We start from the raw sequence: 25,706 nt of genomic DNA, 5'->3' as shown, positions 1-25,706 counted from the left end.
AGGGATTTGTTTTGGCTGCCAAGTCTGCTAAGCGTACATCATCTAAACAATCTCGATATAATCAGAACCAAATGATCTGGAACCCAGCAGACCGTGTGTGGAATGGTTGCACACATTTAAGGGAGTAGCTTTGATAAGCCAAAGTGTGGAATTCACCACCACTTCCCAAGCTCTGTTTATTGCTACTACTACTGTAGCTTTTCCGTCCGATTCATTCGCTGTGTGTCTATATCTGATTAGGTTACATTTAAAATGTAAACAAGCTTCAAACAATTACATAAATTACACTTTATTGCCTTAAGAGAACTACAAGGATGTTCGCTTGCTTTAATTCACGTTTTGTAATTCAAACACTGCAGAGCGCTGCCACACATAACAGCCTGTGCTATTTTAGGCAAGCGAAATAAAAAGGAAATGCCATAAAAGTGGTGGTGGGGGCGACTGCAAGAGAGCAGGCAATTATTCCTTGTCAGCATTATTGCTTTTGCGCTGCACGTGGAAATTTGCATGGCGGTGAAAGGTTTTATGGTCACGGTGAACAGTGTGGGCCTCAGCTACCTTTACAGAAAGGGAGATGTCACCCAAGATAGACTCCACTGCACCTCTCAGACAGGGACAGAGACAGAGACCAGAAGCAGAAGGGCGGCAAAGCAAGAGATATATATATATACTGTATGTAGCAGAGAGAGAGAGAGAGAGAGAGAGAGAGAGAGAGAGAGAGAGAGAGAGAGAGAGAGAGAGAGAGAGAGAGAGAGAGAGAGATAATGAGTTGGGGATGGAGAGAGAAAGCCAGTGATACCTGCCTGGCTGTCTCGCTTACTCCACATGGCACTTTGAGGCCACTGCCACTCAGATGGTCACAGCTGACCTGATTTAACACTCAAAAAGACTTCCATATACTCCTCCTCCTACTTCTTTTCCTCTCCTATATCAGGTACGAGCTGCAGTTACAGTCAAGCCGCTTTTATAAGATGCATAACCGCCCACAAGCTCTGCAAGGAAGACGAATCTAATGAGACTTTATGGCTGCAGTAAGGGTCTAATGAATGAGTAAATACACTTCATCTCCATCTCTTCACCAACATGCGAGCTGTTATCAGCCTTATCATGCAGCGTGCATGAGAGTGTGTGTGTGTGTGTGTGTGTGTGTCTTCCTCCCGAGGTGCGATGATAGCCGGGGTAATGAGCCACGGTGAGAGCAAGGTGGGGTTCATTCAGGCGAGACTGAAACATGTCTGCCAAGTGGAACAGGAAGCCAAGCGCTCGTCTCACTGGGAGGCTCCCTCGCACGGCCCTCGCTGCACCCTGACCTCCCTTCACCTTCGCCTCCCTCGCCCGCTCCTTTTCCTCCCTGACATTGACACTCTTTCCCCAAGTTTGACCATCACTCTGTCACCTTCACCTCATTGAGCTCCAGGTTCCAGCCTCTCCTCTCTCACACTTACTCTCACTTCCCATCCTCCATTTCATGCCTTTGTGTAATATGGCACATTTGTCTGCTTGTCCCAAATAGCTTTTTTCCACAAAGTTCTAATCTGTGTTTCTGTTCTTTTGTGACCCTGGCATTCCTTCACGCTTCCTTCTATAACCTCATTTCCTCTCCTCTACTAGCCGGTGCCTATCGACGACTCCTTCTGTGGTCTGGACATAAACCAGCCTCTGGGCGGCTCTCAGCTGGTGACGGGACACACCCTCTACACGGAGACTCGGGACCGCATGACCTCTGTCACATCCTATGTCTACAATGGCTACTGTGTTGCCTTTGTGGGTACCAAGAGTGGGCGTCTGAAGAAGGTCAGTAGTGAGCTTTTCTGAAATCCTTTCCTCCTCCTTTCATCCAGCAGTTAAAAGACTCGTATGGGAGGTTTCTGCTCACTTAATCAGCGTGATACCCAAGGATTGAAGCTGTCCAGCGACCCTGTGGGTACGGACACTGTCAAGTGGTCCTATTTCAGTGCAGATGGATCATGGTCCCAGGGAAACGTATCTCCTTAATATTTAATGCATGCTGTCAAAGCGTTGGGTAGGCGTAATGGCGATGACTAGCTTACTGGAGTGGTCATTACCAGTTACTTGTTAAGTCAGCTCCACTGTTGAATAACCTGCACTGGCCCATTAATTTTAATAGGCACCTTTCTGCCTCGGCACGCTGGGAGGCAAATGTGAGAGGGGGCACATGTTAAGGTCCTGCACTTGGTTGGAGAATCCAGACAATCCAAGGGATTAAAGGCTGGCTGCCAGTTATTAATGAGTGATTTGTCACTCCGGCCACGAGAAACAACGTATTTGATTTGATTGTTTACTTACAGGATATCATGATGAGGAAAGTTAGAACTTTAGTGATGTTTTGTGTCTCAATGGTGGTTTGTGCTGCATAGTGATGGTGTTCCTGATACTGATGGACAGCTGGTTGGAGGATTTGTCAGCAGTTAGTTTGTGTCATTGGGATTGACTGTTTTGAGAGTAAGAGAGAGAGAGAGAGCAGGTGTGTGTGTGCACCACAAGGCCCTAACTGACTAATACAATAAAGCCATCACCCATCCCCTACACCCCCAAGCAACAGCTGCACTCAACTCTGAACAAGGGATTGGGAGAAATAAGTTCAGAAGAAAACCTACATACATGAATCAATAATAACATTTTTAAAAAGACCAGAAAGAAATATGACAGTTGAATCTGACTAGAAAAGGATCTGAAATAGAGACGATGCAATGTCCCTGTTCTGAGTTATGTTGGTCTGGTTTTTGCATTTATTCATGACTCAGTGGAAGAGAATACATGTTTGGGTTGTTTATTGGTTCATAACTTTTTCTACTTGCTAATTAGATGAGGCAGAAAACAAGAATTTCCTCACTCTGTCGCTGCTTTTTGTTGTTTTTTTAGTAGCTCTCTGTCAATTTGCCTTCCCACAATCCTCTGTCTCCATCTCCTATCTTCTGCTCCCGGCGTGAAAAATGCAGCCCTGTGCGCCGGAGTGTACTTCGGCTCTCACAGGCCCGTGACTGTAACCACAGTAACGTTAACATGGGGGAGGAATTAACCAGGATATGAGAAGTGTACCTAGAGACAAGATACCACGGTCTGCTGGCCTGCCCAGGAACAGAAAGGCTTAGTGGAGAATTCAGCCATGGACCCCATTCACAAAATTGACAGAATTAGGTGTTGGAGGAACATATAGCACATGTTGGTAAAGACAAAACTATTTCTTTGTTCTATGTCAGGGGTGGAGAGCCTTTTTCCTATCCCGGGCTAAGTTATCGAACAGAATTTGCGCTGCGATTGAACACAAAACTTTTGTTGACGTGGGTACGCGCTTCGAAATTTGCGCTGCGATCTGCCGGTCTGTCTCACGGGCCGGATCGCGGGCCAGAGGTTCCCCACCCCTGTTCTATGTCATGAGTTTTTATTCTCTGACAAGATGAGACAATGATACAAATGAAGAAATATATGGAAAAACATTTTTCTATGCAACAAAACACCCACAAGCACCAGGCCTCAACATTGCATGGCTACTTTGAAGGAATAAGAGAAAGGAATCAGATCTTTCAAGATATATTGTAGCTGATATGTTATGTTGTATTCTTGCACAAAAGCATTCAGCGCTCCTATATTGTACACTATGCAAATTGCCCCGCCACATCTCTGTATTTGTGTTTTTGTACAGCACAGACGCATTTACATGAAATGTGATATCCACTCACTCACTTGTCATAAGCAGTGCAGAGGAATAGGGTGACCTGGTGAGTCCTGTCTGCAGCCCCTCTGCAGGCAGCAGATAAGCTCCCTCAGGGGTGTGGGAGACAGGTAGAGAACATAGAAGGCTGCAGGGTGCTTCAGATCCAGGGTGACAAGATTTGATGCTTTTCTGGTGGAGATAGCACTGTACCTGCCGACAGAGACAGACAGATGGGGTAAGGGTGTGGGGAATGCGGGGATAAGGGGGTGGTGTGAGTATGAACCATGATGAGAAAGTAAGAGAAAGTGAAAGGAAGAGACAGAGATAGGAGGAGACGGAAGACGGTAGTGGGGGAGGGAGGAAGAGACCGTTGAAATGTGAATTTAGTGCCGCCAAAGAAACCAGGGCTGCACCGCTGCCTGTAATTGGATTGGCTCCCTTCCCAAAGAATCCCCCCCCCCCCCCCCTCATTCCTCTGCCCACCATCTCCCAATTCCACATTCAACCCTGCCCCTCCTCTCCCTCCATCCCACTCTCCCTGTAGACTGGCTCCTGCTGTATATGCTGCTGTTTCCTTGGCTTTGCTGGAGCATGGCAGGGAGGGAGGGATAGTGCAGCCCGTAGCAGGCTTTTGTACAGGATTGATTGAGGAACAGGGGTTAAGAGGGTGGGGGAGTAAGCAGACACTAAGGTGAGGAGAATGCATATGTAGTGTGATAGAGTGCAGGAAACAATCACATTACAGTGGGAAGCCTCATATATCAGCACTCGCATGCTGTGGAAGTGTGTATGTAGGATGTGAAGCAGTTACATTTCATTGTGTGATACAGGGTCAAATACAAATCTATATTTCATTAAGGTGCAGTATTTTCATTTCCAGTTTAGAGAGGAGCCTACTGCTACCATACAGCAGCTTTGTGTTAAATGAGTACTTGAATGTTGCGAACCCTGTGTCATGAGGCTTTCAGAAATTGGTTGTGGACTTCTGGGTGGCACCCCTGGAGGCAGTGATTGATTGTGGAGAGCAGTAGATGTTCACCTCAGCAGAAATCTGCTAGGGGGCAATCAATACTCCAGGCCTGAAGGCACTTTTTCTAACTGAAACCAGTTCCAATCAGGAGTAAACTCATGTCCACCCCAGGCCATCATCAGTAGATGTTCCAGTGAGTAATATGGCTCAGGAGTTAATGTCCTGTTGAAATTTTTATTCTGTAATTTACGTTGATCATCATTTTCCTTATTATCACAATACCTGGAGCCTTAAAGACCACTACGGGGCTCTGTGGTTCAAATTACAGACACACAACATCTGCTGTGAGGTTTATTTTAGATAGACATTACCGAAGAATTGCATCATCTAAATTGGGAATTGGCTGTGTGTGTTTGATTTTACGCTTAAGCACAGCAATATCCCACACGGGAAAAGGGATTTGTGGGAAGTAGTGGAAGCGTAAAAGGAGGAGAGGAGCTGAATGGAACATTGCCTTTGATACAGACGTAGATGGGGGCATGGCTGCACATGTAAAATGGGATGTTGAAAGAGAGCCTGTTCAAAAAGATGAAATAGGAAGGCTAAAGCAAGATCAGCAGAGGCACATTCAGGATTCCCTTGTTAATCAGAATCAACAGCCAACAGTGAAAGTGTTCCCAGTAAGACCAGGAGGATTAGGAGGTACTGAATCTGAGCTCAGGGGGAGATGATTAAACTCAAAATATTCCTGGTGTTATATTAGGCTGTGGCTAAAAAACGTCACCCTTCAGGCTTTTCTTTTGACTTGATTTATCTGAAACGTTCTACCATGGTGATTTCTCAGGTGTTGGTTTGCATGATGTGCCCTGGCAGCTGACAGGGGGAAACTTGAAAGGCTGGTTCAGGTGTTGAACGAGACAAAATGTCCGGTTGAGCTGGTTATGGTGTTGGACATGTGGTTGGTTCACCTGCCCCCCCGCCCCCCTGGTGGCCTGACCTAAGCGCACGTGTGTGTGTGTGCTGAGAGTCGCAGCTCATCGTTGTGTTGAAAACACCACGGGTTGTAAATGTAGGCAGCTGCACCAACAGGGCTCTGGTGGACGGAAACTCAACCAACCCCCCCCCCCCCCCCCCAACTCCTCGCCCACCCCTTTTTCCCCATAGCTTTCCCCTCAGAGGGAATGTGATCTTAGAGCTTTGCTTCTCGGTCTGCCTGTTAGCCCAGAGGCTGCTCACCTGCTTGATTTATCCCAGTCCCACTTTGGTGTGGCCTGACCTGGTCCAGCCCGGGATGTCTTATGGGATCAGCGGCACATAAATGTTGTCGCTCTGTGCTTAAAGTCTGGCTAAGTGTTTGCTGCTGCCTTCCTCGATTGTGACCCCCGATTGTGATTAGGAAGAAATCTGTGAAAGGATGGCGAGAGCACAGGGATGGTAGGAAATAGTGAGAGAGAGAGAGAGAGAGAGACAGAGGGACAGCATTGATGACGATGTCCTTAGCAACAGCTGAGGCCCATGGCAACAGCTGAATGGAAGCCCATCCTTCTCCCCCAAGGCTACAAATTACTCTAGTAACAGAACTGAGGGGTCCTATCACCTGCCTCACACACACACACACACACACACACACACACACACACATGCACACATGCACGTGCACAATATCACTGTATATATCTGCATAAACACAGTATATGTATACAGAACAAACATGTCATCATAGGATCAATTTTAATCATCCTAAAATTAAAAATGAATAAATAATTTAAATGGATTTAATAAAACATTGCCATGGAGTTGACAAAAATCCAATTGCAACAAAAAAAGGTCAAAAGCATGTAATTACAAGAGGTGTTCTCCGTCATTTCATTCAAAAGCAATTTCTCACTGAATTAACTTTTAAATTTAATCAATTATCCCCACAAAGCATAAATAATTGCGCCATTTGTTATACCACTGTGATCAATGTATCGGTGTCTTTAATATTAAAATGCTAATCAATCCATGTGATGCACCTGAAGCAGGTGATTGACATGTCAAACTTTGTAAAACGACAAAAGTGATCCACAGAAAATTCAAGGCATTTTGCTGAAAAGACAGCAGTCAATATTTATCTATGAGAGTCATTTTCACAGCTCCTGCTGCTAGATTGCCAGCAATCATTTTAACCATGTTACACCTTGCAACACAGCCTCAATTTGCCCGCTGGCAAAAGCAGAAGGGCCCAGAATTGCCTCGCAGAAATGACTTTTTCTAGTAGAAGAACATTTTCCCCTGCAAACACACTCGCAGCAGTTTTTCCCAGAAATAGACTGAATCACATGTTCTCTATACATACAGTTACACCAGTTTGGGGAAGCGCAGATAGAGGTGATTTATTTTTTTTCTCCGTCATTACCTGAACCTCAGGATGTCTTTGGGTAGAAACTTTCAGACATATTGCAAATGTCTTTCTAACCTTGTAACCACAGCGAGAAATGATGAGCAATGAATATGAGCCTGTGAAGTCCTGTATGAACGTGTGATGATATCATCCCATTTGTTTACATACACCTACATACACAACTCATTTATAATGGGATTAAAGCAATACTACTCTACTAACTCATGGAAATGGCATACTATTGTTGTGTTAATGTGATTATGCTGCTAATCAAAGTACTAATAATCACTTCTTGTTATGTTTTAGTTGCTTGAATCAACCCTTCAGTGTAGCTACTGACAAACCTGGTGGGATGTCAGTATGACCTTTAAGAACATGGCCTCCACTTGACCCCTTCCTGCTCAGCTTTTAACTTGGAGCCAGATTTTAAAGAAAATTTAAAAAGCGTCAGTCCAGAGTAGAGGAGCTCTGAGTCTTTCAGTCTGCCGCGTAGAGTAAAAGCTTCTCTATCTGCCAGACTTGGCTTAGGCTTCTTTAGACACATCACTGTTAAAAGGCCGGCAGAGGACTGAGAGCCCCTGCTGTTCCATTCATGCCGGTCCTATATCACTTCTCTCTTTCTCAGCCTCTCTGATTTACACTTTCTTCCTTAGCGGTCCGTTAAACGTTGCCACTTCAGTCAACCAACTGTCCCCTCTCATTTTCTCTCCTCTTTCTGTTCAGTATGAGTCTCTCTTTCACTCTTTCACTCAGCCTTTTTCTCCACCTCTCCCCAGCTCAGATTATTACAATGACACGCCGCACCCTGCAGTGATCTCATTAATCACATTCGAACAGCTCGCCGTTGCTGTCTTTCTTTCTATCTGTCTCGCACTCCATTCTCTTCCTCTAATTGCTCGCTCTTTTCTCCGCCAGTGTCTCGAAGGAAGTGCTTTTCATTATCTTAACAACAAGAGACAAATGCAGTGTGCACACACACACACTTAAATACAGATGGATTTTATACATGTGCACTTAATTTAGCCTGTAGATAAGCAGTGGCATGCATCCATGCCATTGTTGTCAAATCCTGATCAAAGACTGATTCATGTGTGTTCAGAAACGTATTGGCACAACTGATTTAGTCATTCATTCACAAAATTGCTGTTTTTCCATTTTTTTTCCATTTAATATTGTTAACGCTCCTTTTCTAGTTGGGAAACAAATGTTGTTGTTGTTGTTACTTGTTGAGTGGATTCTATTAGTGGACTTGTGATAGTATGACTAATAAACCAATTGGTTTTTTTAATGGCATTTCTAATCTGAGCCTGGACGTGAAAAGAGAATCATATACAGATTCTTGTTTATTTTGCTGAATGCATAATTTATCTTACACATTTTGCCATTTTTGAAAGAAGGAAGAGGCCTTTAAGGAAAAAGAAGACCTTGGCTGTGCTGTTTAAGCTTGAAAAGGCCTGGGAGTCAAAATGTCGCCTCAAGCAGTGGATTGTGTGGTTTCCACCATGGTTGGGTGTAGCAATGTCATTAGGACTTGGAGACCACATCAGACGCCACTGGCTACCCAGATCCATGTCTTCCTGGTTAAGCAGAAAGATTAAACATGAGAAAATAAGGCTCTGTATTCCCAAATGTTTCTTTAAGTGTCCTTTTTTATCCTTATGAATATAGTATTTCTGGGCCACACATCCCGGCAGTGTAACGTTTCATGTGTAAGAGAAACACGCGCGCACACACACACATCCAAAAATTATGCACGGGAGCTGTGTTGGGAGGCTGGGCTGCGTGGCTTATCAATATTCCTGTTTAGTCTGCAGCCAATGTAGGCACCGCAGGGAGAACATTTGATATTCATAGAAATTCTTATCAGTTGTTGCGTTGCTGTTATTGATCTGTTACTGTGGAAACACCATCGTGCGGGTGAAGGCCTTGTTATTTTTTCTTGCCCGAGGTTTAAGTCTCAGAGCTCCAATGACTTCCAACAGTCTGAACGATCAAAGAGAAATTGTCTTTGCCTGGCAAATGAACTTTCAGTACTCAGTGCTTGACATTTGTACTGAAAGTGGCCAGCTGGCATGGAAAGAGAGTTTTGCTTCTCCTCATTCTCCTAGTTGACCTTGTTGAAGTACACGGGGATAGAAGGGACAGACAGAAACCATAAACATCTTTTGGACAGAGAGAGAGAGAGGGAGAGAGAAAAAAAACAAAATAGAAATAGATTAGCAAGCAACGTCTGTCAAAGTGGATGTCTGGCTCAGTGCCAGACCTTATTGATTTGCTTTACAAAGCACTTGAATGGGCCAGATAACTGTGATTAGACATTTCATTACTGCTGGCTCTTGGAGTGGTCCAAAATTAGATAAGAGGGGGAGAGAAAGGACGGAGGGGGAGTGGGAATGAACTATTACTGAATAAAGTTGCATAGAAACTCCAGCTGCGCCCAGAACAAAGACAATCGTTTGGAACCTACAGATGATTTTTGTATTGTATTGTATTTTACATGCACACTTATCATCAACCTCATTAGACTCAGGTAGGGAGTGAAAACAATGCATGTTTTATGTGTTTGATAGCGGCATTGGTTTCATCATCTACTTTGCAAACGTATTCCCCAAGTGTCTTCAAGTAGTCTGACAACGCCGTTGCTCAGAAATGAGATTTGTTTTGTCTTTGATGATACACTAAACTGTTGTCTATGTCAAGACAAACTGAGTGTGACAGCGACTAATGTTTGGGTCTGATAGTGGGACAGCTTTACTGCTCCTCTGTCTCCTACTTCATACACGACAGCAGCAGTTATCAGGCCCCTCAGCATCGAGCTTGTCTGGGTGACAGCATTGTTTAATGCATTTCTATGATCCCAAGTGTTTACAAGAAGCTTTTATGGGCTTTACACAAATCACTTCTTTGATATATGCTTTTTAACATAGAACAGTCTCGCCCCAGTTATCATCTATTATGGATGTTGTGACAATACAAGTTAGGCATTAAGGTAATTGGTCCTATTCCTCCAGCAGCTGTCCTGTTTTCCTTTGAGACGTCGCTCTCAAACATCAACGCTGAATCTCTGACAGTGAAAGATGGAAGCAAACAGGCTTTGGCTTTATTTTCTCAGATCCCCCTCCAACATCAATTTCCTCTGTATACTCTCTTTCTCTCTCTCTCATTCACACACACACACACCTGACAAGTAACCCCAGCCAGCCATCAGCTTAATGAACAGTGATGCAGTGCTAATAGCTTATGATAATATTTCAAGCCACTAGTAATCTTCACTCCCCCAGCCTTAACCTGCTTGTTACATCTGCACCTTTAACACACATGCACACACACACACACACACACACAAGGCATCCCTTTCCTCTGACGGCTGTGTGTCAGGTCTCGGCCTCATGCTGTAATGAAACAGACCTGCCAGCACGGAGTCGCTCTCTTAATAGTTCAGCACTTGCTGTCCAATGGCTGAGCAAAGACGCCTTAATGGGACCGGACACTTACTTCTGCTTAACACACGTTATATACTGGGTCATGGTCAATGGCTCGGGCAGCCATTCATGCCTCAGTATGTTATAAACACAGAACCTTTAGTGGTAAATTGTGCTATTTCTATTCATGCTCTCCTGTTTTTGTTTCGTCTTAAAAATCTGCCTTGTGGCCGTGCACATTTTATAGCCAACCAGAGTTTATAGATTTCCAGACAGAGATTCTGTAAGGTCGGTGAACAAGTTTATGTGTGTGATTGTGTAAAACACCTGCATTATCAGAGAGCCCATGCCAGGTCATTTTAAGGGGTCTTGATATCAAAGAGCAGAACCAAGGCTACATGCCTGTTCCTGTTTCAGCCACAGGTCAGGCGCTGTTACTCATTAAACTCTAATGGCTATCGGATGGGAAAACATCAGCCAGGCCTCTCTTTATTTGACTACAGGTGAGGGGTCAGGGCCAGAGGCTGAGTGTGTGTAGGAGGGGTTCTGCGCTCGGAGACACGGGCGAGCCGCGTCGTACTGGATTAGGAGTCAAGGCAGAGAGGCGATGGTTTGATGGAATCACGTCGCAGCGACAAACCATCAACATTCCTCCATTTTCGCCCCATTTGTGGGCCAGTTAAACATTCCTCTGGGCAATTACGTGTTGCCATCAGTCATAGTAGGTGTTTTCGGTGCGAATGGCAGCCGCAATTTGGTGCAGCTGTTGACTCAGCAGGGTGTATGGACATAGGAGGTGTGTATGTGTGTGTGTGTGTGTGTGTGTGTGTGTGTGTGTGTGTGTGTGTGTGTGTGTTGGTATTAGGTTAGTAAGAATGAATTAGCCGAAGAAGAGACAGTGGTGGACAAACTGCACTGTTTAAGTGTGTGACAGTGTAGCCTGTGGCCCAGCCCCACTTACCTCCCCTGCTGGCAAAAAGGCAAAGATCTTATCAACATCATTTGCATGCTGGTTCCCCTACGGTATGAATGAATTTGTGTGTGTGTGTGTGTGTGTGTGTGTGTGTGTGTGTGTGTGTGATGGTTGAAGGTTTTCACTTGTGTTTACGCAGATCTGTACATGTATTTTTCAGTTGTTGCCCATACAAATTCTCTTGGATCATTTGTATGAGGGAGGTGTGTGATAGCTCCCTTGATCATACATTCAAAAGACGTGTTTCACTCTATTTCCACAGTGTTTCATCACACACAAACGCACGCTTACACACACACACACACACACACATACGCATGCGGCCAGGCAGGCACGCAGGGGGGTTTTGCCTTCCAACTGATTAGGAAATGAGAAATCCTTGTGTCATGAGTTTTCTCCTTAATAAGACCAGATTGCTGTGGCTGGATGCACATTTTGGGGGAGGTATGCTGTGTTTAGGCTGGGGGGCCGATTGGAGCGTGGTGGTGGTGGTGGTGGGGGTTAGTAGACATAAGTGTTGTGGATCAGATCACCAGGATCCTCGACTGAAAGGGGATAGGACGATGTTTGGGTTACGGCATGCTGGGCGTGCTGTCCTCTTTAAATAAGACACACTTGAACAAAGCTGCAGCTGATCAGATTAGTGTGGTGATCGGGTTTCTCGGCAGGTTGTTGGCTCCACTGTTAGCACTCAATACAGTCTACACTGTAGCATTGCGGCCTTTGTAAAGATTTAGTTGGAAAATGAAACACTGATCAAAGATTTGATGTTTTTGATCAGCAGAGTCGAGGTCTTTCTGTTCATTGTGCTTTGCCTCTGTGCAGCTGCAGCCTTGTTCAAGGGCAAAGTTATTCTTCCAGCATTGAAGAGAAATCCTAGAATTAAGTGGACCACTGGGACTCGGTTTAATACAATAGCAGAAGAATGATTTGTACCATTATGGCTGCGTCAGATTCCATTGTTTGGTTTGCTATTGTGTGACGTGGCAGAAATAGCTTGCACCCTTGGACCGTTGATGAATCTCTCCTACATCAATCAAAAATCACCGAAAAGACGTCAGAGGAGACAAAAAAAAAGGACATTGCCAAAAAGGCAGCATCTAGGTTGAAATCTCTGTTTCACTTTCCTTTTTGTCTCCTGCTCTGACATCTACGACTCTCGCTTCTCTTTCGCTACCTGCTTTTCTCTGTCCTTCTCTCTGGCTCGTGTTGTTTTTCTTCACACATCCCCACCTTGTGATTTCCTTCTCCCTCTCTCTCTCTCTCTCTCCCCCCTCTCTCTCTCTCTCTCTCTCTCTCGCTCTCTCCCTCTCTCTCGCTGTCTCACTCTGTGTTTCCTTCTCATTCTTATTCTCCCTGGCTTTTCACCCATCCTCCCAGGCAATGCTACAATCCCTTATAAGGCTGGTGGAAGCCCCCATCTGGCCTCGTATTTCCATATCAGATCTGCAGTAACAGACAGGGTTTATAAAGGATCAAGGCTGGAATGCCAGGCTGCCTCTCTGTCGGCTGTGCCACAGACCTCTGCTACGCTCACCGCTCCTTGGCACAAACCTGGACTACCCCTACCTCCCCTACCTCCCCTCCCTGTCGCTTCCTTCCTTCCCTCCTTTCTCTTCCTTCCTCTTTAATTCCTCTCACTTTTCAGCTTCTCATTTCTCAATGAGGCGCTTCTTGTGGCTAGACGTTGAAAACTAAATTAGGAAGTACTTTACCCAGAGCTACAGTATCTAGAGCAGAGATATGTGGTCCCCTTCTGTGAATTCATGCTTCAGTGAAGATGAAAGCCAGTTTCAGTTGACACTCAAATTATGTCCGCAATGTAAACATGCAACTTACCTTCTGGTCACAACTCTCTGGTGAGCAACCTAGACCAAGAGAAACAAGAGAGAGAAATTTAAGCTCCTGGTTCCTTGGTGCACAATGAAGGAAGTAAGGAAGGGAAGAAAGAAAGGCTCCATAGACACAGAAAGTATCTGTGGTGCAAAAGTTTCACCCCATTTTTCCTCAATCTCATTTCTGTATCCTATTTTAACCTCTCATGGGTTTATAACCTCTAAACCCAGCCGCAACACACACACACACACACACAGACACATCCATCCACACTCTCACACTTTTCCCCTTCTCTTGCTGGCCTCTAACTGGAGACCAAGTCCATGTTTAGGGACGGAGACGCGTCGTGCTCAGATGGTTACTCGCTCTGAGTTCATAGCCACAGACACACCAATAGAAGACTGAGCCACATCTTAGAGGACGACGAAAAGGGCAACAACGTCACACAGTCCCACACTCCACAACAAACAACCTTAAAACAGACACAAAGGACATCTGCGGTTTGGACTCGCACATCAATTACATCTAAAAGCTCTCTTTCCTTTGTTATGCACACACCCGCTCCGCGCTTTCTCTCTCCGCGTCTCTCTTCCTCTCCTTCGCCGCTGCACACACTCAGCCTGTTCTTCATTACATTTTGATGTTTCCACAGGCTTTTCGCCCTCCCTGCCGCGCTTTAATATGTAAAGTGTCGACTTTCCCGCATGTGTGTGTGTGTGGTTTGGTTTGTTGTCACAGAGAGTCTGTTTCTGATTATGCCTGCTCTCTAAGCTTTCCCTTAACTGCCATATTTGGGCCTTGGTTGGCACCCAAACCTCTGGAATGAATCTCATCCAGCCCTTAATTGTTTTAAAAGGCTGGCAGACCCAGTTTTCTCTTTGGCTCTGTTTGTTCCTACGTCTCTCTGTCTGTCACTCTCTCTCTCTCTCCATGTTCCTCGCACTTCCTCTGTTCCCGCGCTGCCTCTCTGTCCTCCCCCTTGCACCTCTGTTTCCATTCCGCCGCATACTGCTCTCTCCTTTGTTCCGCCTCTTCTCTCCCAGGGTCTGACACAAATGGAGGGATGAAGGGATGAGCGGAGATCTCATATAGGCTATAATGCCTCTCTCCTCTGGGGCCTGCATAGCTCATTAACCTACGCCGCTCTCCCCATGCCTCCATTAAAGAGAGACACCTGGCTCCCAAGGGTCCAGGAGAGAAATGACAAGTCCAGTCTCCTTTCCCTTTATCAGCATCCCATACACGCAAAAGAAAAAAACGCTTATTATGCCAAGGAACTAAACACTGGCTTTGCGGTTATAAGTGAACATCGCACTTTGTTGCACTCGCATTACTGTGGCAGCTGCTGCCATTGATGTTATTGATCCTGTGTTGACTTCTTCTATCATGAAGGTGTCAAGAGGAATATTGAAAGTAACCAACAGAAATCACTAACTCCAGTCCCATAAGGTGATTCAGGTGAATCCTTAATCTGTATTCTTGTCTCTTTTCCTCCTCTGCAATCGAGGGGAATGCAGATATAAGTAGAAAGTTTCCTCCACCTGTCCACTTAATGCCATCAAAATACTTTTATACTGTCGGGAAGATGAAAGAATATGCAAATGGAAGGTTTTGATCTCTTTCTCACGTTAAGTTCTCATTGATTTCTCTCTTTTTTTCAGTCCGTCTGACTCATTTTTTGCTTTCCTTCCTTTAAGTTTTATTTTTGTCCCTGTGTACGTGTATATATGTGTGTGTATGTGTATGTTTGCGGTGAGGGATTTGAACTGCATCCCTCTCCCGTCAGACTCCATGTTCTCCACAACGCTGACCTCTTTGTCTTCTGCTGTCTGTGTTCTCTCTATCCTCTCCTCTACCCCTGTCACTTGGTGTGTGTGTGTGTGTATGTGTGTATGTGCGGATCTGGCAGACAAGTGGATGTTAAGGGGTTACAGTGACCTGGAACAGCCTGTAAATTCTCTTCTTTCTCACTTTTTTTCCCTCTACTCTCGCTCTCTATGCGTTCTTCATTGTCTCCACTGTTAAGGAATATTAGCATATCACTGCCAAAAAGAGCTTCAAACTTCACAATTAATGGGTTTTTAAATAGTTCCCCGGGCGTCACCATTATGTGGCCTGGGCTTCTTAGCCTAATCCAGAGGGGACCATATGGACAGCAGCCCGACTCCATGCGCAGGACCCAGAGGTGTATTGAAACCAGTGGGGAAGCAGAGCCGGAGTTTATTTAAATCCAATGAAGCTGAGGGATTTATTTAAACCAAAGAAAGTTTATTTGTTGGACGGCCCAAGAGGCTGTAGAGGGTTGAGCTGGATAAGCCTCCACTCTGGTTCAAGGTGTGAAAATGTGGTGAAAATGTGCAAAACCGTATGTGTGAGAAGCCTGCGTGAAGCGACGTGCAGACAGATTGACATCGTTTAACCTTAAGTGTAGGCGTTACATTACGGCAAAAGCTAAAGAAAGAAACAAAGGAGCATCTGGTGGACAGAGATGGAAAGCAGGAGGCAGAGACCACCAACTAATCCAACGGCCTTGCCCACATGTGGTGCTGGTGTGAAACATCAGCGCGGTAAAATAAACACGACGTGCGCCACTTTGACAGCATTTACGTGTAAACGCTGCAAATTTTTATTGTGTACATTCTCCGTTTACATTCTGGCACTCAGGCTTTACCACATGAGGGAAGGTGTCTGTGTTCTCAGTTTATGGGCTGCTCAGGTCTGTTTGGAGAAAGTGTGTGGATCCCGTTCATTTATTTACACTATATACCTCCACGTATGCCTCACAGTCCTTGAACGCATCATATTTGCCCACAGGCAGGAATTATTACCTTAACTGGATCTAAACTACTGATTATACAGATTTTGCATTTGTGTTAGCGTGTGTCTGTGTGTGTGTGGTTGTGTGTGTGTGTGTGTGGTCTGTCATGCATGGACCTAACCCCATTAAAATGAAAACTTTTCTTTTTTCAGACTTTGTCCTCGTGTCCTTGTTTGCTGTAGGAAATTTACAGCGCTCCGATTTGAAAATCCACCCAGGTGCATTCGGAGGAAAAAAACCCTAAAGGTCAAACTTGACTGAGGCGAGCAGCTAACAAGCCTACGGGCCACACGTTCAACACCTGAGTGGAGAGGAGCCAGAAAAGCTCTTTACTCATTACAGTTGCTGTCAATGGAAAGGAGATTCAAAATGACTAAAGACTCCTGTGTCCTCGGCTCACACGTTTTTCCTCGACAATGATCCGTTTTAGGCCTTTAATGCAACGCGCGGCAATGTAGACAGGCTGCAGTGTTTCACAATGCGCCCTTCTCTCTCTGACTGTGTGTGTGTGTGTGTGTGAATGTGAAGGTAGTCCCAGTGCTGATGCAGCCTTTATGTGTCCCTGTCCAGGTAATGGCCTGTAGCACTACTGCAGCCCAGGGCCAACCAGAGGAGGAATGACATTTACTGCCATCTTAACTAGCTCATTAGTTTGCTGTCTCTATTCGCTCGGCGGAGGGTAATGAGTAGAGCGTTCCCGTTATTTTGCTGCTCCTGTTATTTTTTTTTTACCGGGGCGATCAAGATGGAACGCTCATCTTGTTTTTGGGAAATGGCTTCTTGTTCTCTTGCATCTCCACGCAGTTTTTTGCACAAGTGTTCACTTAACTCTGTGAGGAAGCGATTGATGAAAGTGTTGAGTCTTCACGCCACTGCGATCCATTGTGCTCCCCGGTGAGATATCAGCGCTACATACTCACCTTCAGTGCGCTCATCTTTTAATCAAGGCTGATGCAGGAGACTGATTGTGCCTATTGTTCAGCGCGCTGGCTGTTGAGATCTGCTATTCATTCATTCCAACAGACAAATGCAACCGTATCCGCATACACACCTGTGCGTACACACACACACACACACAGGCGCTCACATCTTTCTCATTCTGTCACGTCGTCGTAGTGTGATTGGACAGGTTGTTGATCTGGGACCGACACACAACATAATCCCCCTCCTCCTCTCTGGCTGCCTGACATTTCTCTCTTCTTCATGAGGGACAAAGGGATTGGGACAAAGGGACGGAGACGTAATGAAAGCGAAATGACATGGAAATACCAGAGATGTAATTAAAACATCAACATCAGACCTCCTTTATCCTGGGAGCATTCACGTCTCTCCCTACTTCTGACTGACACGAGCGCCAGTCGCGCAGATGTGTTTGTTTAGTACTGTAGGTGTGTGAATACAGTCTCTCCCACTCTCTCTTTCTCAAGCACCCACTCAAATACACAAATATATATATATATATAAAACAATGACGAACATACAGAGCCCCATTTGTTCAGCCAGACTTGCGGAATGCCCCCCAGGCCCAAGCCCAAGCCCATCCCCAGGCCTTTGTTCTGGCTGTTTCCTTAATGATAAAGCCGGACATAGACACTAACATGCAAAAAGTGTGAGAGTGAGAGAAAAAAAAGCGATTGTATCTCTTCAAAATTACACAAAAGGTTTGTTTTTCTTTGAGTGTTATTTTTTTTAAGCCTGCCTTGGATATGGAAGGTGCAGTTTGTCTTCCTGCTTTCCAGTTCACTGTTCTCTGTGGCTGCTGGGCACAGTGAGTAATCTAGTGTCTGCAGCGTTGGTCAGAACTCTTCATCTGGCTTTAAGAGCCCAAGGTCTTTCAGTCTGATCCCCTTTTGTCTTCTCATCACTAATTGACTGTGTGTGTGTGCGTGAGTGCGTGAGAGAGAGAGAGAGAGAGAGACAGAGAGGGAATGTGTATATTCTTCCTTCACCACCACGACCATATCCTGTGTTTACAGTCTTAATGCGATGAGGGTAGACGGTAGTCTGTCTGACTCATAATGAGTTATTGTACCTGCCATGACCGTGGGCAAAGCGCCGCGGCCTCTGCATGTCTGCACTCTTAACAGGTATCAGACAGCATTACAGGTTCCCACAAGAAGTGGATTAGACAGCACATACTCAACTCCTCAGTGTAAACATGCCTTTCCCTGTTATCCTTGTCAGCGTCCGTCCACTGCGTTCTAGTTCAGACTTCGTTTAGCATCGCTGGGAATAACACACACTCGCACTCAAATCACATGTGCTGTCAAATGTGTTTGAAAAGTATTTTACTCTGATGGCTCTGTTGAAAAATGAATCATAGTTGGCTCTCCCCTGTTCACAATGTTTACTCTGAGAAGCCAATGGAGCGACACTAAAACCCTGCTCGTGGACCGGTCAGATGAAGACGTTTGCCTCCTCTTTCATTCTGGCACCGCTGCGTTGTTTTAAACAGAGTTGATTGCGATGCCAAATGAGGTGCCCGTTTGGCCGGTGCCGCACACTCAACTCGTTCCACTACACCACCACCACTAGAGAGGAAGTCTCCTCATCAAGCAACTATGCCAGCTGTGACCAATCACATATCCCCACCCCCCTCCTCTTTGCCCCCTTAATTTACAGCAACTACATTCTGCTTGAAATTGTTTGGATCTCTGGATCAAGGCTGGACGGAATAGTTTTTCACTTATTATGAGCTTTTGTGTCAGAACAGAAACACAAAGGGGCTGCGTGCTATGTTTCCTCCGCTGCCTCCTTATCATTAAATCAACTGCTTATTTCAGACAGCTTAAATAGCCTGTGTTCTCTTTTTTCCTTAACAGCTTTGCTGCTTAGCTCAGTGTCTGCTTGTATTTTCAGCCTACCAGTCTACTCGCTTAATGACAGCCTTGGTTTGACTTTCACTGTGCTGATGTGACTGCGGGCGCTCGTGTTTGCGAGCCAGCATGCATGTCTGTGTTTGCACATTTTTGTGGCCTCATGTGCCGAAGATGTCCGTTTTGGTTGAAAGGCTCGTTTTTGGGGCTCTCGTGGGGGTGGTTGGTTGCATTGAATCATACCCGGCTGCTCAGCACGGGACTATGGAAGTGTAGTTAACATGTATGAGAGTGGATTAACATGGAGGCCTCCCTCCTCAGGCGCACTCTGTCACAGATCTGTCAGGCCTCTCAGAGACCCCTCGAAGCACAGCTATCATCTGTCAACAAGCAGCTGTACCCCACTGACACACATGAACAAAGGCATGCAAGTACGTGGATAAACACGTATACATATGCACACAAACTCTTAACACAGAGCTGATGACGCCTCAGGGACTCTCTCTGAAGTTTTAGTTTCATTGTGTAAATTTGGAAATATGTGGGACATTAAAAATGATGTCTTAATTTCACTAGAAGACCAGCTATCAGTAAACCACAGTCTGCCACAGGCAACCATCAGAGTTCTTGTTTCATTTATGAACGACAGCTATTCAGTGTTTTGCGCTCTGATTCCAATAAACAACTTGTGAAAAGGTTAGACGTACGTCCCTGACATTTTAGTCTCTTTTAATACGATGTTTTCAAAGATATGTGAAATCATCCAGTCAACTAAATTGAACTAAAGCCACAAGCCCCATATTTTAGTCTCTGTCTTTAACACACAGACAGTATGTTACGCAATGCACAACCTAATACCACAAAGTACTACTATGACACTGGTGACATTAATTGCATTACTTTGGTAATGTAATCATTGCCGCATGATTATGCCTTAGTTACTGTTTGTTCTCTGCTGTATTATATCTCCAGGCCTTATGAAGGCATTAGAGACAATTTGATCTCATCTAAGCCACGTACTGTAGGGTTTGTGCTGTCGTAGCTCAGCAACACAAAGGCCTTAGCCAGGAACTGGTTGACAGAGCAACCAAATGGAAAGCCAACCATCTCAAATTGTCGTAATGTATAGACGCAACGTGTACAATTGCGCCATGAAGACAAGCTTGCAATCGCTCATTAGCTCTAAATACAGCAAGTTCATAACAGTAGCAAGAGGATTATGGGTCTGTAGGGGGAGGGGCCATGAGTGAAACATGACAGCAATAAATAATAATATTATAGATTCCAGAGGTCAATCTGACTTCATACCACATTAAAGGTTGAGTAATTGATCTGACCGAAAGATGATCGATAGGTGGTTCCCCTGTTTCTCTATACCTCAGTCTGTTAAGATTGTGTCATTTGTTTATGTGTGTATGTGTGCGTATGTGTGTGTGTGTCGGGTATCTACAATTTTGTGTATTATCTCTGTGATGGGTTGTAGAGGCAGCCTAGCGGTCATGGTCGCTCAGTCATCCGGGGAACTATGGGAGGCAGCTGCGCTCCTCCGATCTGTCTCTGGCTCTGCAGGGGGGTGGGGGGTGCAGGCTGGATTGAGGTGGGTGCATATGAGATCAACAGGAGGGAGGGTGAAGGACAGACAGCAGTCTCTGTCTCTGTCTGTCGGCCTGTCTCGCTGCTGGCTGCAGGCGGCACGTCAGCTGGGTCTGTTCCCCAGACATGACCATCACCCTGCACCACCCCCACCCCCTCCCTATCCCAGCCTCTGCCCTGATCAGTGATGGACGGATAGTTTGGAGGAGAAGGCGGAGGAGGAGGGAGGCACATGGCCAGTTAGTTCTGCCCCACTGCGGCCTGCTTTATTGGGCCCTCATTGGGGATTATTGTTATTGAATTATGGAGGGCCTCCTGTTAGTCCAATCTCTGGCAGGAAGTTGGGACGGCAGGCCTTCACACAACCACTGATGTGTGACCCTTCTATCCCGCTTACCCCCCACCTCCAACTCTTGATCCTCCATCTCGACTGCAGCCAACCCCCCCCCTCGCTTTGGCCAGCCCCAGCTATGCACAGTAAGTAAGAGCAAGCATGCATACACACATAAAGGCGACAGAGGAATTTATAGTTGTTTGCCTTTTGGCTGGCATTAGTCCAGCCTGAAGTGAAAGGGAAAATAAATAAATGGAACGTATAAGATAGACTGATGAGCGGTGGTGTTGGGAGAGCTTTGGGGGTGGGGTCTCTCTTTCCATTCTTATGTGCCTTGTCCGTTCTCCCTGGTTCAACCACATCTCTGCCCTCAACGATCTGCATTCCTCACACCCGTGCCCCCCCACCCCCCGGCCCCCCTCCCACTGTGGTCTGACCTCAGCTCTCCCCCAAGCCCCCAGCCCATATACATGTGTTCAGTGAAGGGGTTCGGACCAACAGACACCCAAGAGACAGAATAGCATTTATGCATGTATGCACATGTGCACACATGCTGACATACACACACACACACACACACACACACACACACGATCATCTTCTCAGCACCACCTCCATGGCTGTGTAAAGAGCTAAGATTATGATTCCCCATTGTGTTGCACCCAGAGGATTACAGTGGGTGATCCTGGATTTTCCAATGTCTGGGAAATAAAGTGACACTAATTTATAAAGAATAAAAGAGAGGGATTGGTTGAAGCCTTAAATGGCTCGTCAACAACAGATTAGTATGACATAATCTGGTTAAAGGCTGACCACTGGCTAAATCTGACAGATTAATTTCTATATCCGCGAGGTAATAGTTCATAATACCATAGCTGCCTGCCTCTGTTTGATCCTGACCTTCAGTCACACTCCATTCATTTTTTGTCACGAGATACTGAGGATTCAGTGAACTTTGACCTTAAGGAGATGCCTCCCGCCCCCATGGCTTTACACTTAGACTAAAGAACATATGACATCTGGCCGCTTTGCATTAACACCCGGTGCTTTCTCCACACACACTAAGGCTCCTGGCAGGATGGCAACGCTTCGCAGAATTTATAGCATCACAATAACAACGGTTTAGCCACTTTTTATCTTTATTGTGGGTAAAATGGCCAAACTGAATAAACTGGTTTGCCGTTGTTTACACCGCAAACTCTATACTTTTATTGAGTTTATCTGCTTTGTGTTAAAACCTGCAGCTGTGTAGACGGCAGGGAAACCAGATTGTTTTCCTTACTCCCCCTCAGGTATGATTGGATATTCTGCACCCAGCTGAAACTGATCCCAGCACTGTTGACTCTTCCTCGCTCGATGCACCACAGTGTGATGGGCGCACCGTCCTCACACTCCTCTCTGTCTCCTGTGTCTGTCCACTTTCTCTCATTTCTCTGCTACATGTCTTGCTGTAACATTAAGCATGGTCACCTTGTCAAAAACACTTCATAGGCCTCCAACCTTTCCCTTATGTCTCCCTGCCTGTCTGTCTCTCTCTCTCTCACACACACACTACTCCACACTAGGTGTTGTCTTCATGGCTTCTCTAAATACACCATAACCTATTCTTTTTAAAGTCCCTCCAGGGAGCGTGTGTGTGTGTGTCTCAAGGGAGTATCCACTGTCTGCCCTTTCCAAAACAGAGAAAACACCTCCCTGGCTCTGCCAAAAAAACGTTAAGCCAAGCAAACACTCCATTCTCCATCTCCTCCTCCCCCTTCCCTCTCTTCATACTTACAGCCACATATGGACACAGTTATTTTGCCTCTTGTTGTTGGGGAACAAAGAGAGTGTGAGTCGTGGTCAGGAGGGAGAAATGCAGACATTATATCAACTTGCCATGAATGCTTCCCACTCTACCCTTTCACTCTTTCTTTGTATTCTCCTCCAAAGATGGAAAAACAAGCCATTATTTGTTGTCTCTATGTGGTCTTTAATAAGGACAAGAAGGGGAAAGAAAAGAAAAATGCCTTTTTTCCAGAACGAGACAGGGCCTAGTTGTGGGCAACCAGGAATCCAGAGAGTTAAAGGGGAATCTGGACTGAGGTACCCAAACATGGAGCCGTCTGGCCGGAGTCTGTGGTCAGCTCATGAAAAATAGAAACTTGAGAGAGTGTGTGTGTGTGTGTTTTTCTATGTATCACTCTAAGTTTTCTTTTGTGTAACTGTCCAAATAGAGAGAAAGGGAAGACCGTCTCTGCCAGCTCAAAGCTGATTTGCATGGTCGGTTCACAGATTCATTTGCACTCAACTCAGAAATTTGAATCCGAATGCTGCAGTGTGAAAGTAGATGTAAATGTAGTAGTAAATGACAGTGTACTGCAACATGCTCCATTTTGATTTCATGCTGTTTTTGCATGCCTTTTTGGCAAAGTTACCCAGTGTAACAAAACCCTTTACGCCTTATGCTTCTAATGTTAGACATTACCTCACAAAAGTGGACTCATACAGTATAGAGGAAATGGCTAATCCCTCAGGTAATATGGGCATGAATCAGTCTGGCCAGACAACGGGGGAGATCGCACTCGTTCCCTCACTCAGCTCCAGACACTGCAACGATATCCCCCCAGTGCCATAACTCGGCTATTAGACTGTAGGGGAGAGGGAGAGCTGTCACAAACCTTTCACTCTCACCGTAGCTCAAGGCTAGAGCTTAAGGAAGAAGTGGTGTGTGTGTTGGTGTGTGTGCGTGTGTGTATGTGTGCGTGTGGTAGTGGTGGTGTCAGAGCAGGAAAGACTCAGAGAAGGGGATTGTTGATTTAACTCCGGGGGTTGGTATGCCTTGCTGGATCAAGCATGGACACCCATTTTATGGTTACATGGTCACATGCTTGTACATGCAAACACGCACCCACATTACGGCAACACACACATGAATACACATTTACCCAAAGGTGCTATGAGAGATAAGCCAGGGGCACCTTGGTTTTCTCTCTAGTTTAGTGATTTGTTGAATTTTTACCAATCCAATCTTGTGTCGGTTCGTGTCTCGTCCCCAATGTCTTCTCTGCTACACACACACACACACACACACACACACACACACACACACACACACACACACACACACACACACAAGCTGGCTGCTGACTGGCACTAACGTCCTAATGTTGCTGTCCTACAAACCATATATGCGAGTGTCTGTTGTAGGTTGATTTTACTACTTCACTCACTTTAAACGGGCCATTACTCTATGATCAATAAGTACATTAAAACACATTTCCCCAGGGAGTCCAGTGGTGCTGGAGGGGTCTGATCTCAATTTAAGACCTTTAGGGCAGGATGTAGAGGATAGTGGTGGATGGAGACCGATGACTTGCCATGGCGACCCCTGAAGGGAGCAGCCGAAAGGAAAAGAAGATGGTCATGTGTTCTTACCTGCTATTCAGCTTGGTAGTACAGCATGAAATATTATGTTTTATCTTTTCGTCTGTGTTCCTAAAACAATTGTATCAAAATGTAATCCCTCTATTGTTCATTGGACTGGTTTTGACAGCTTTCTCGCAGTCTTCCTCTTTGATAAAGAGCGACTTGTCGTCAGTTCCAGTTTACATGTTAGCACGCCATCATGCCTGTTCCTGAGTGCTTACCCGATTTCCACAGCTGCATCTCAGAGTGTCCATGGAAGTGTCACAGGTAGAAGCTGAGGTGTGAGCGAGTTGGCCGGTGCTCCACACCTGTGAGTGGGCATCTATTTATCCATTCCTGAGCCCTCCATTGCTCCTAGCTCTGTTTGCGTATGGAGGAGGGAAGCAGAAGCGTTGCAGTGTGATAGAGGTGTGTATTGACCCAGAGGGGCGATGAGGATGGAATACTAATAGGGTTAATAGAATTAATGGTGCTGTCACCCTTGGGTGGGGAGGAATGTCAGGCCTCTCACTGGCACTTTGCAAGCTGATTGCCTTTCACTTGCTTTAGCTCTACCTTTCCTCTGTCTAAAGAGATTGTGTCTCTCTGTTTCTGTCTCTGTCTTTGTTATCCTCTATGTACAATATGTCTTTATCTGTATTACTGTCCTTTTGGCCTCTTTTCCATTCCACACTGACTTCATTTCAAATGGATTAAAGCTGCTTCAGTAATGTACCTTTGTTGCAAATGCCCTTTCCTCATTCAGTTATTGATTTTATAAAGTGGTTGTGATCTATAAGTCTTTATACTTGTGTCCTTGCGTAGAAGCGTGAGTGGTGTGTGTGTGCACATACTGTACATGTTGCCTGTGTATGTGTGTTTGTGTGTGTGTGTGTTTTATGATTTCCGGGTCCTGCGGCAGGCGAGTATGTGTAATAATGGAAGGTTGACATTTAAAGCAGTGTATTTAGTGCCACTGAATTAGCATACTTTAACAGGCTGGTCTGTTCCTTCTGGAGAGAAGCAGGCATTAAATCCTGACGTAAAGATTGGTGGGCAATTTTAAAGAGCTTTAGTGAAGATTCATAGACTACAAAATGTGCTGGCATCATGCACAAACACACAAACACACACACACACACACCTTCTCTCTCGCTCGCTCTCTCTCTCTCTCTCTCTCTCCCTCTTTTTCTCTCCTCCTTTTTCACCTTACACTGACCGAGAGTACGCTGCCACTAGTCTGTTCTGCATACACAGCATTTCCCCCCTCGTGAGCCTTTGCTGCATGTGTATGAGTTATTGGAAGGCATGAGAGGGGATGAGGGAAGTGTGTGTGTGTGGGTGTGTGTGTGTGTGTCTCTGAGCATTTTGGGGATGAAGGAAGATACTCCTGTCATCAACACATGTTTCAACCGATGAGTATGTGGGCTCTGCTGGTCTAGACACACGCCTGTTGCTGTTTTGCATAGATAATGTGCAAATAGGGTAACACAGCTGC

The 25,706-nt window shown here is 45.5% G+C and overlaps 1 protein-coding gene across 1 annotated transcript in view; it reads left to right on the top strand.

Annotated features, from left to right (window-relative positions):
- Positions 1 to 25,706, top strand: part of plxna2 (plexin A2) — a 146,334-nt gene that overhangs the window by 26,722 nt on the left and 93,906 nt on the right. The window contains exon 3 of the mRNA XM_076166804.1: positions 1,612 to 1,794. Within this exon, the coding sequence (XP_076022919.1) occupies positions 1,612 to 1,794 (183 nt within the window). The remainder of the gene's footprint in view (positions 1 to 1,611; positions 1,795 to 25,706) is intronic.

Source organism: Genypterus blacodes, unplaced genomic scaffold (genome assembly GCF_046128005.1).
Source record: "Genypterus blacodes isolate CSIRO-AG114 ecotype Tasmania unplaced genomic scaffold, CSIRO-AGI_Gbla_v1 ptg000156l_1, whole genome shotgun sequence".
Lineage (NCBI taxonomy): Eukaryota > Metazoa > Chordata > Actinopteri > Ophidiiformes > Ophidiidae > Genypterus > Genypterus blacodes.
This window is presented reverse-complemented; position numbering and strand designations above follow the sequence as displayed.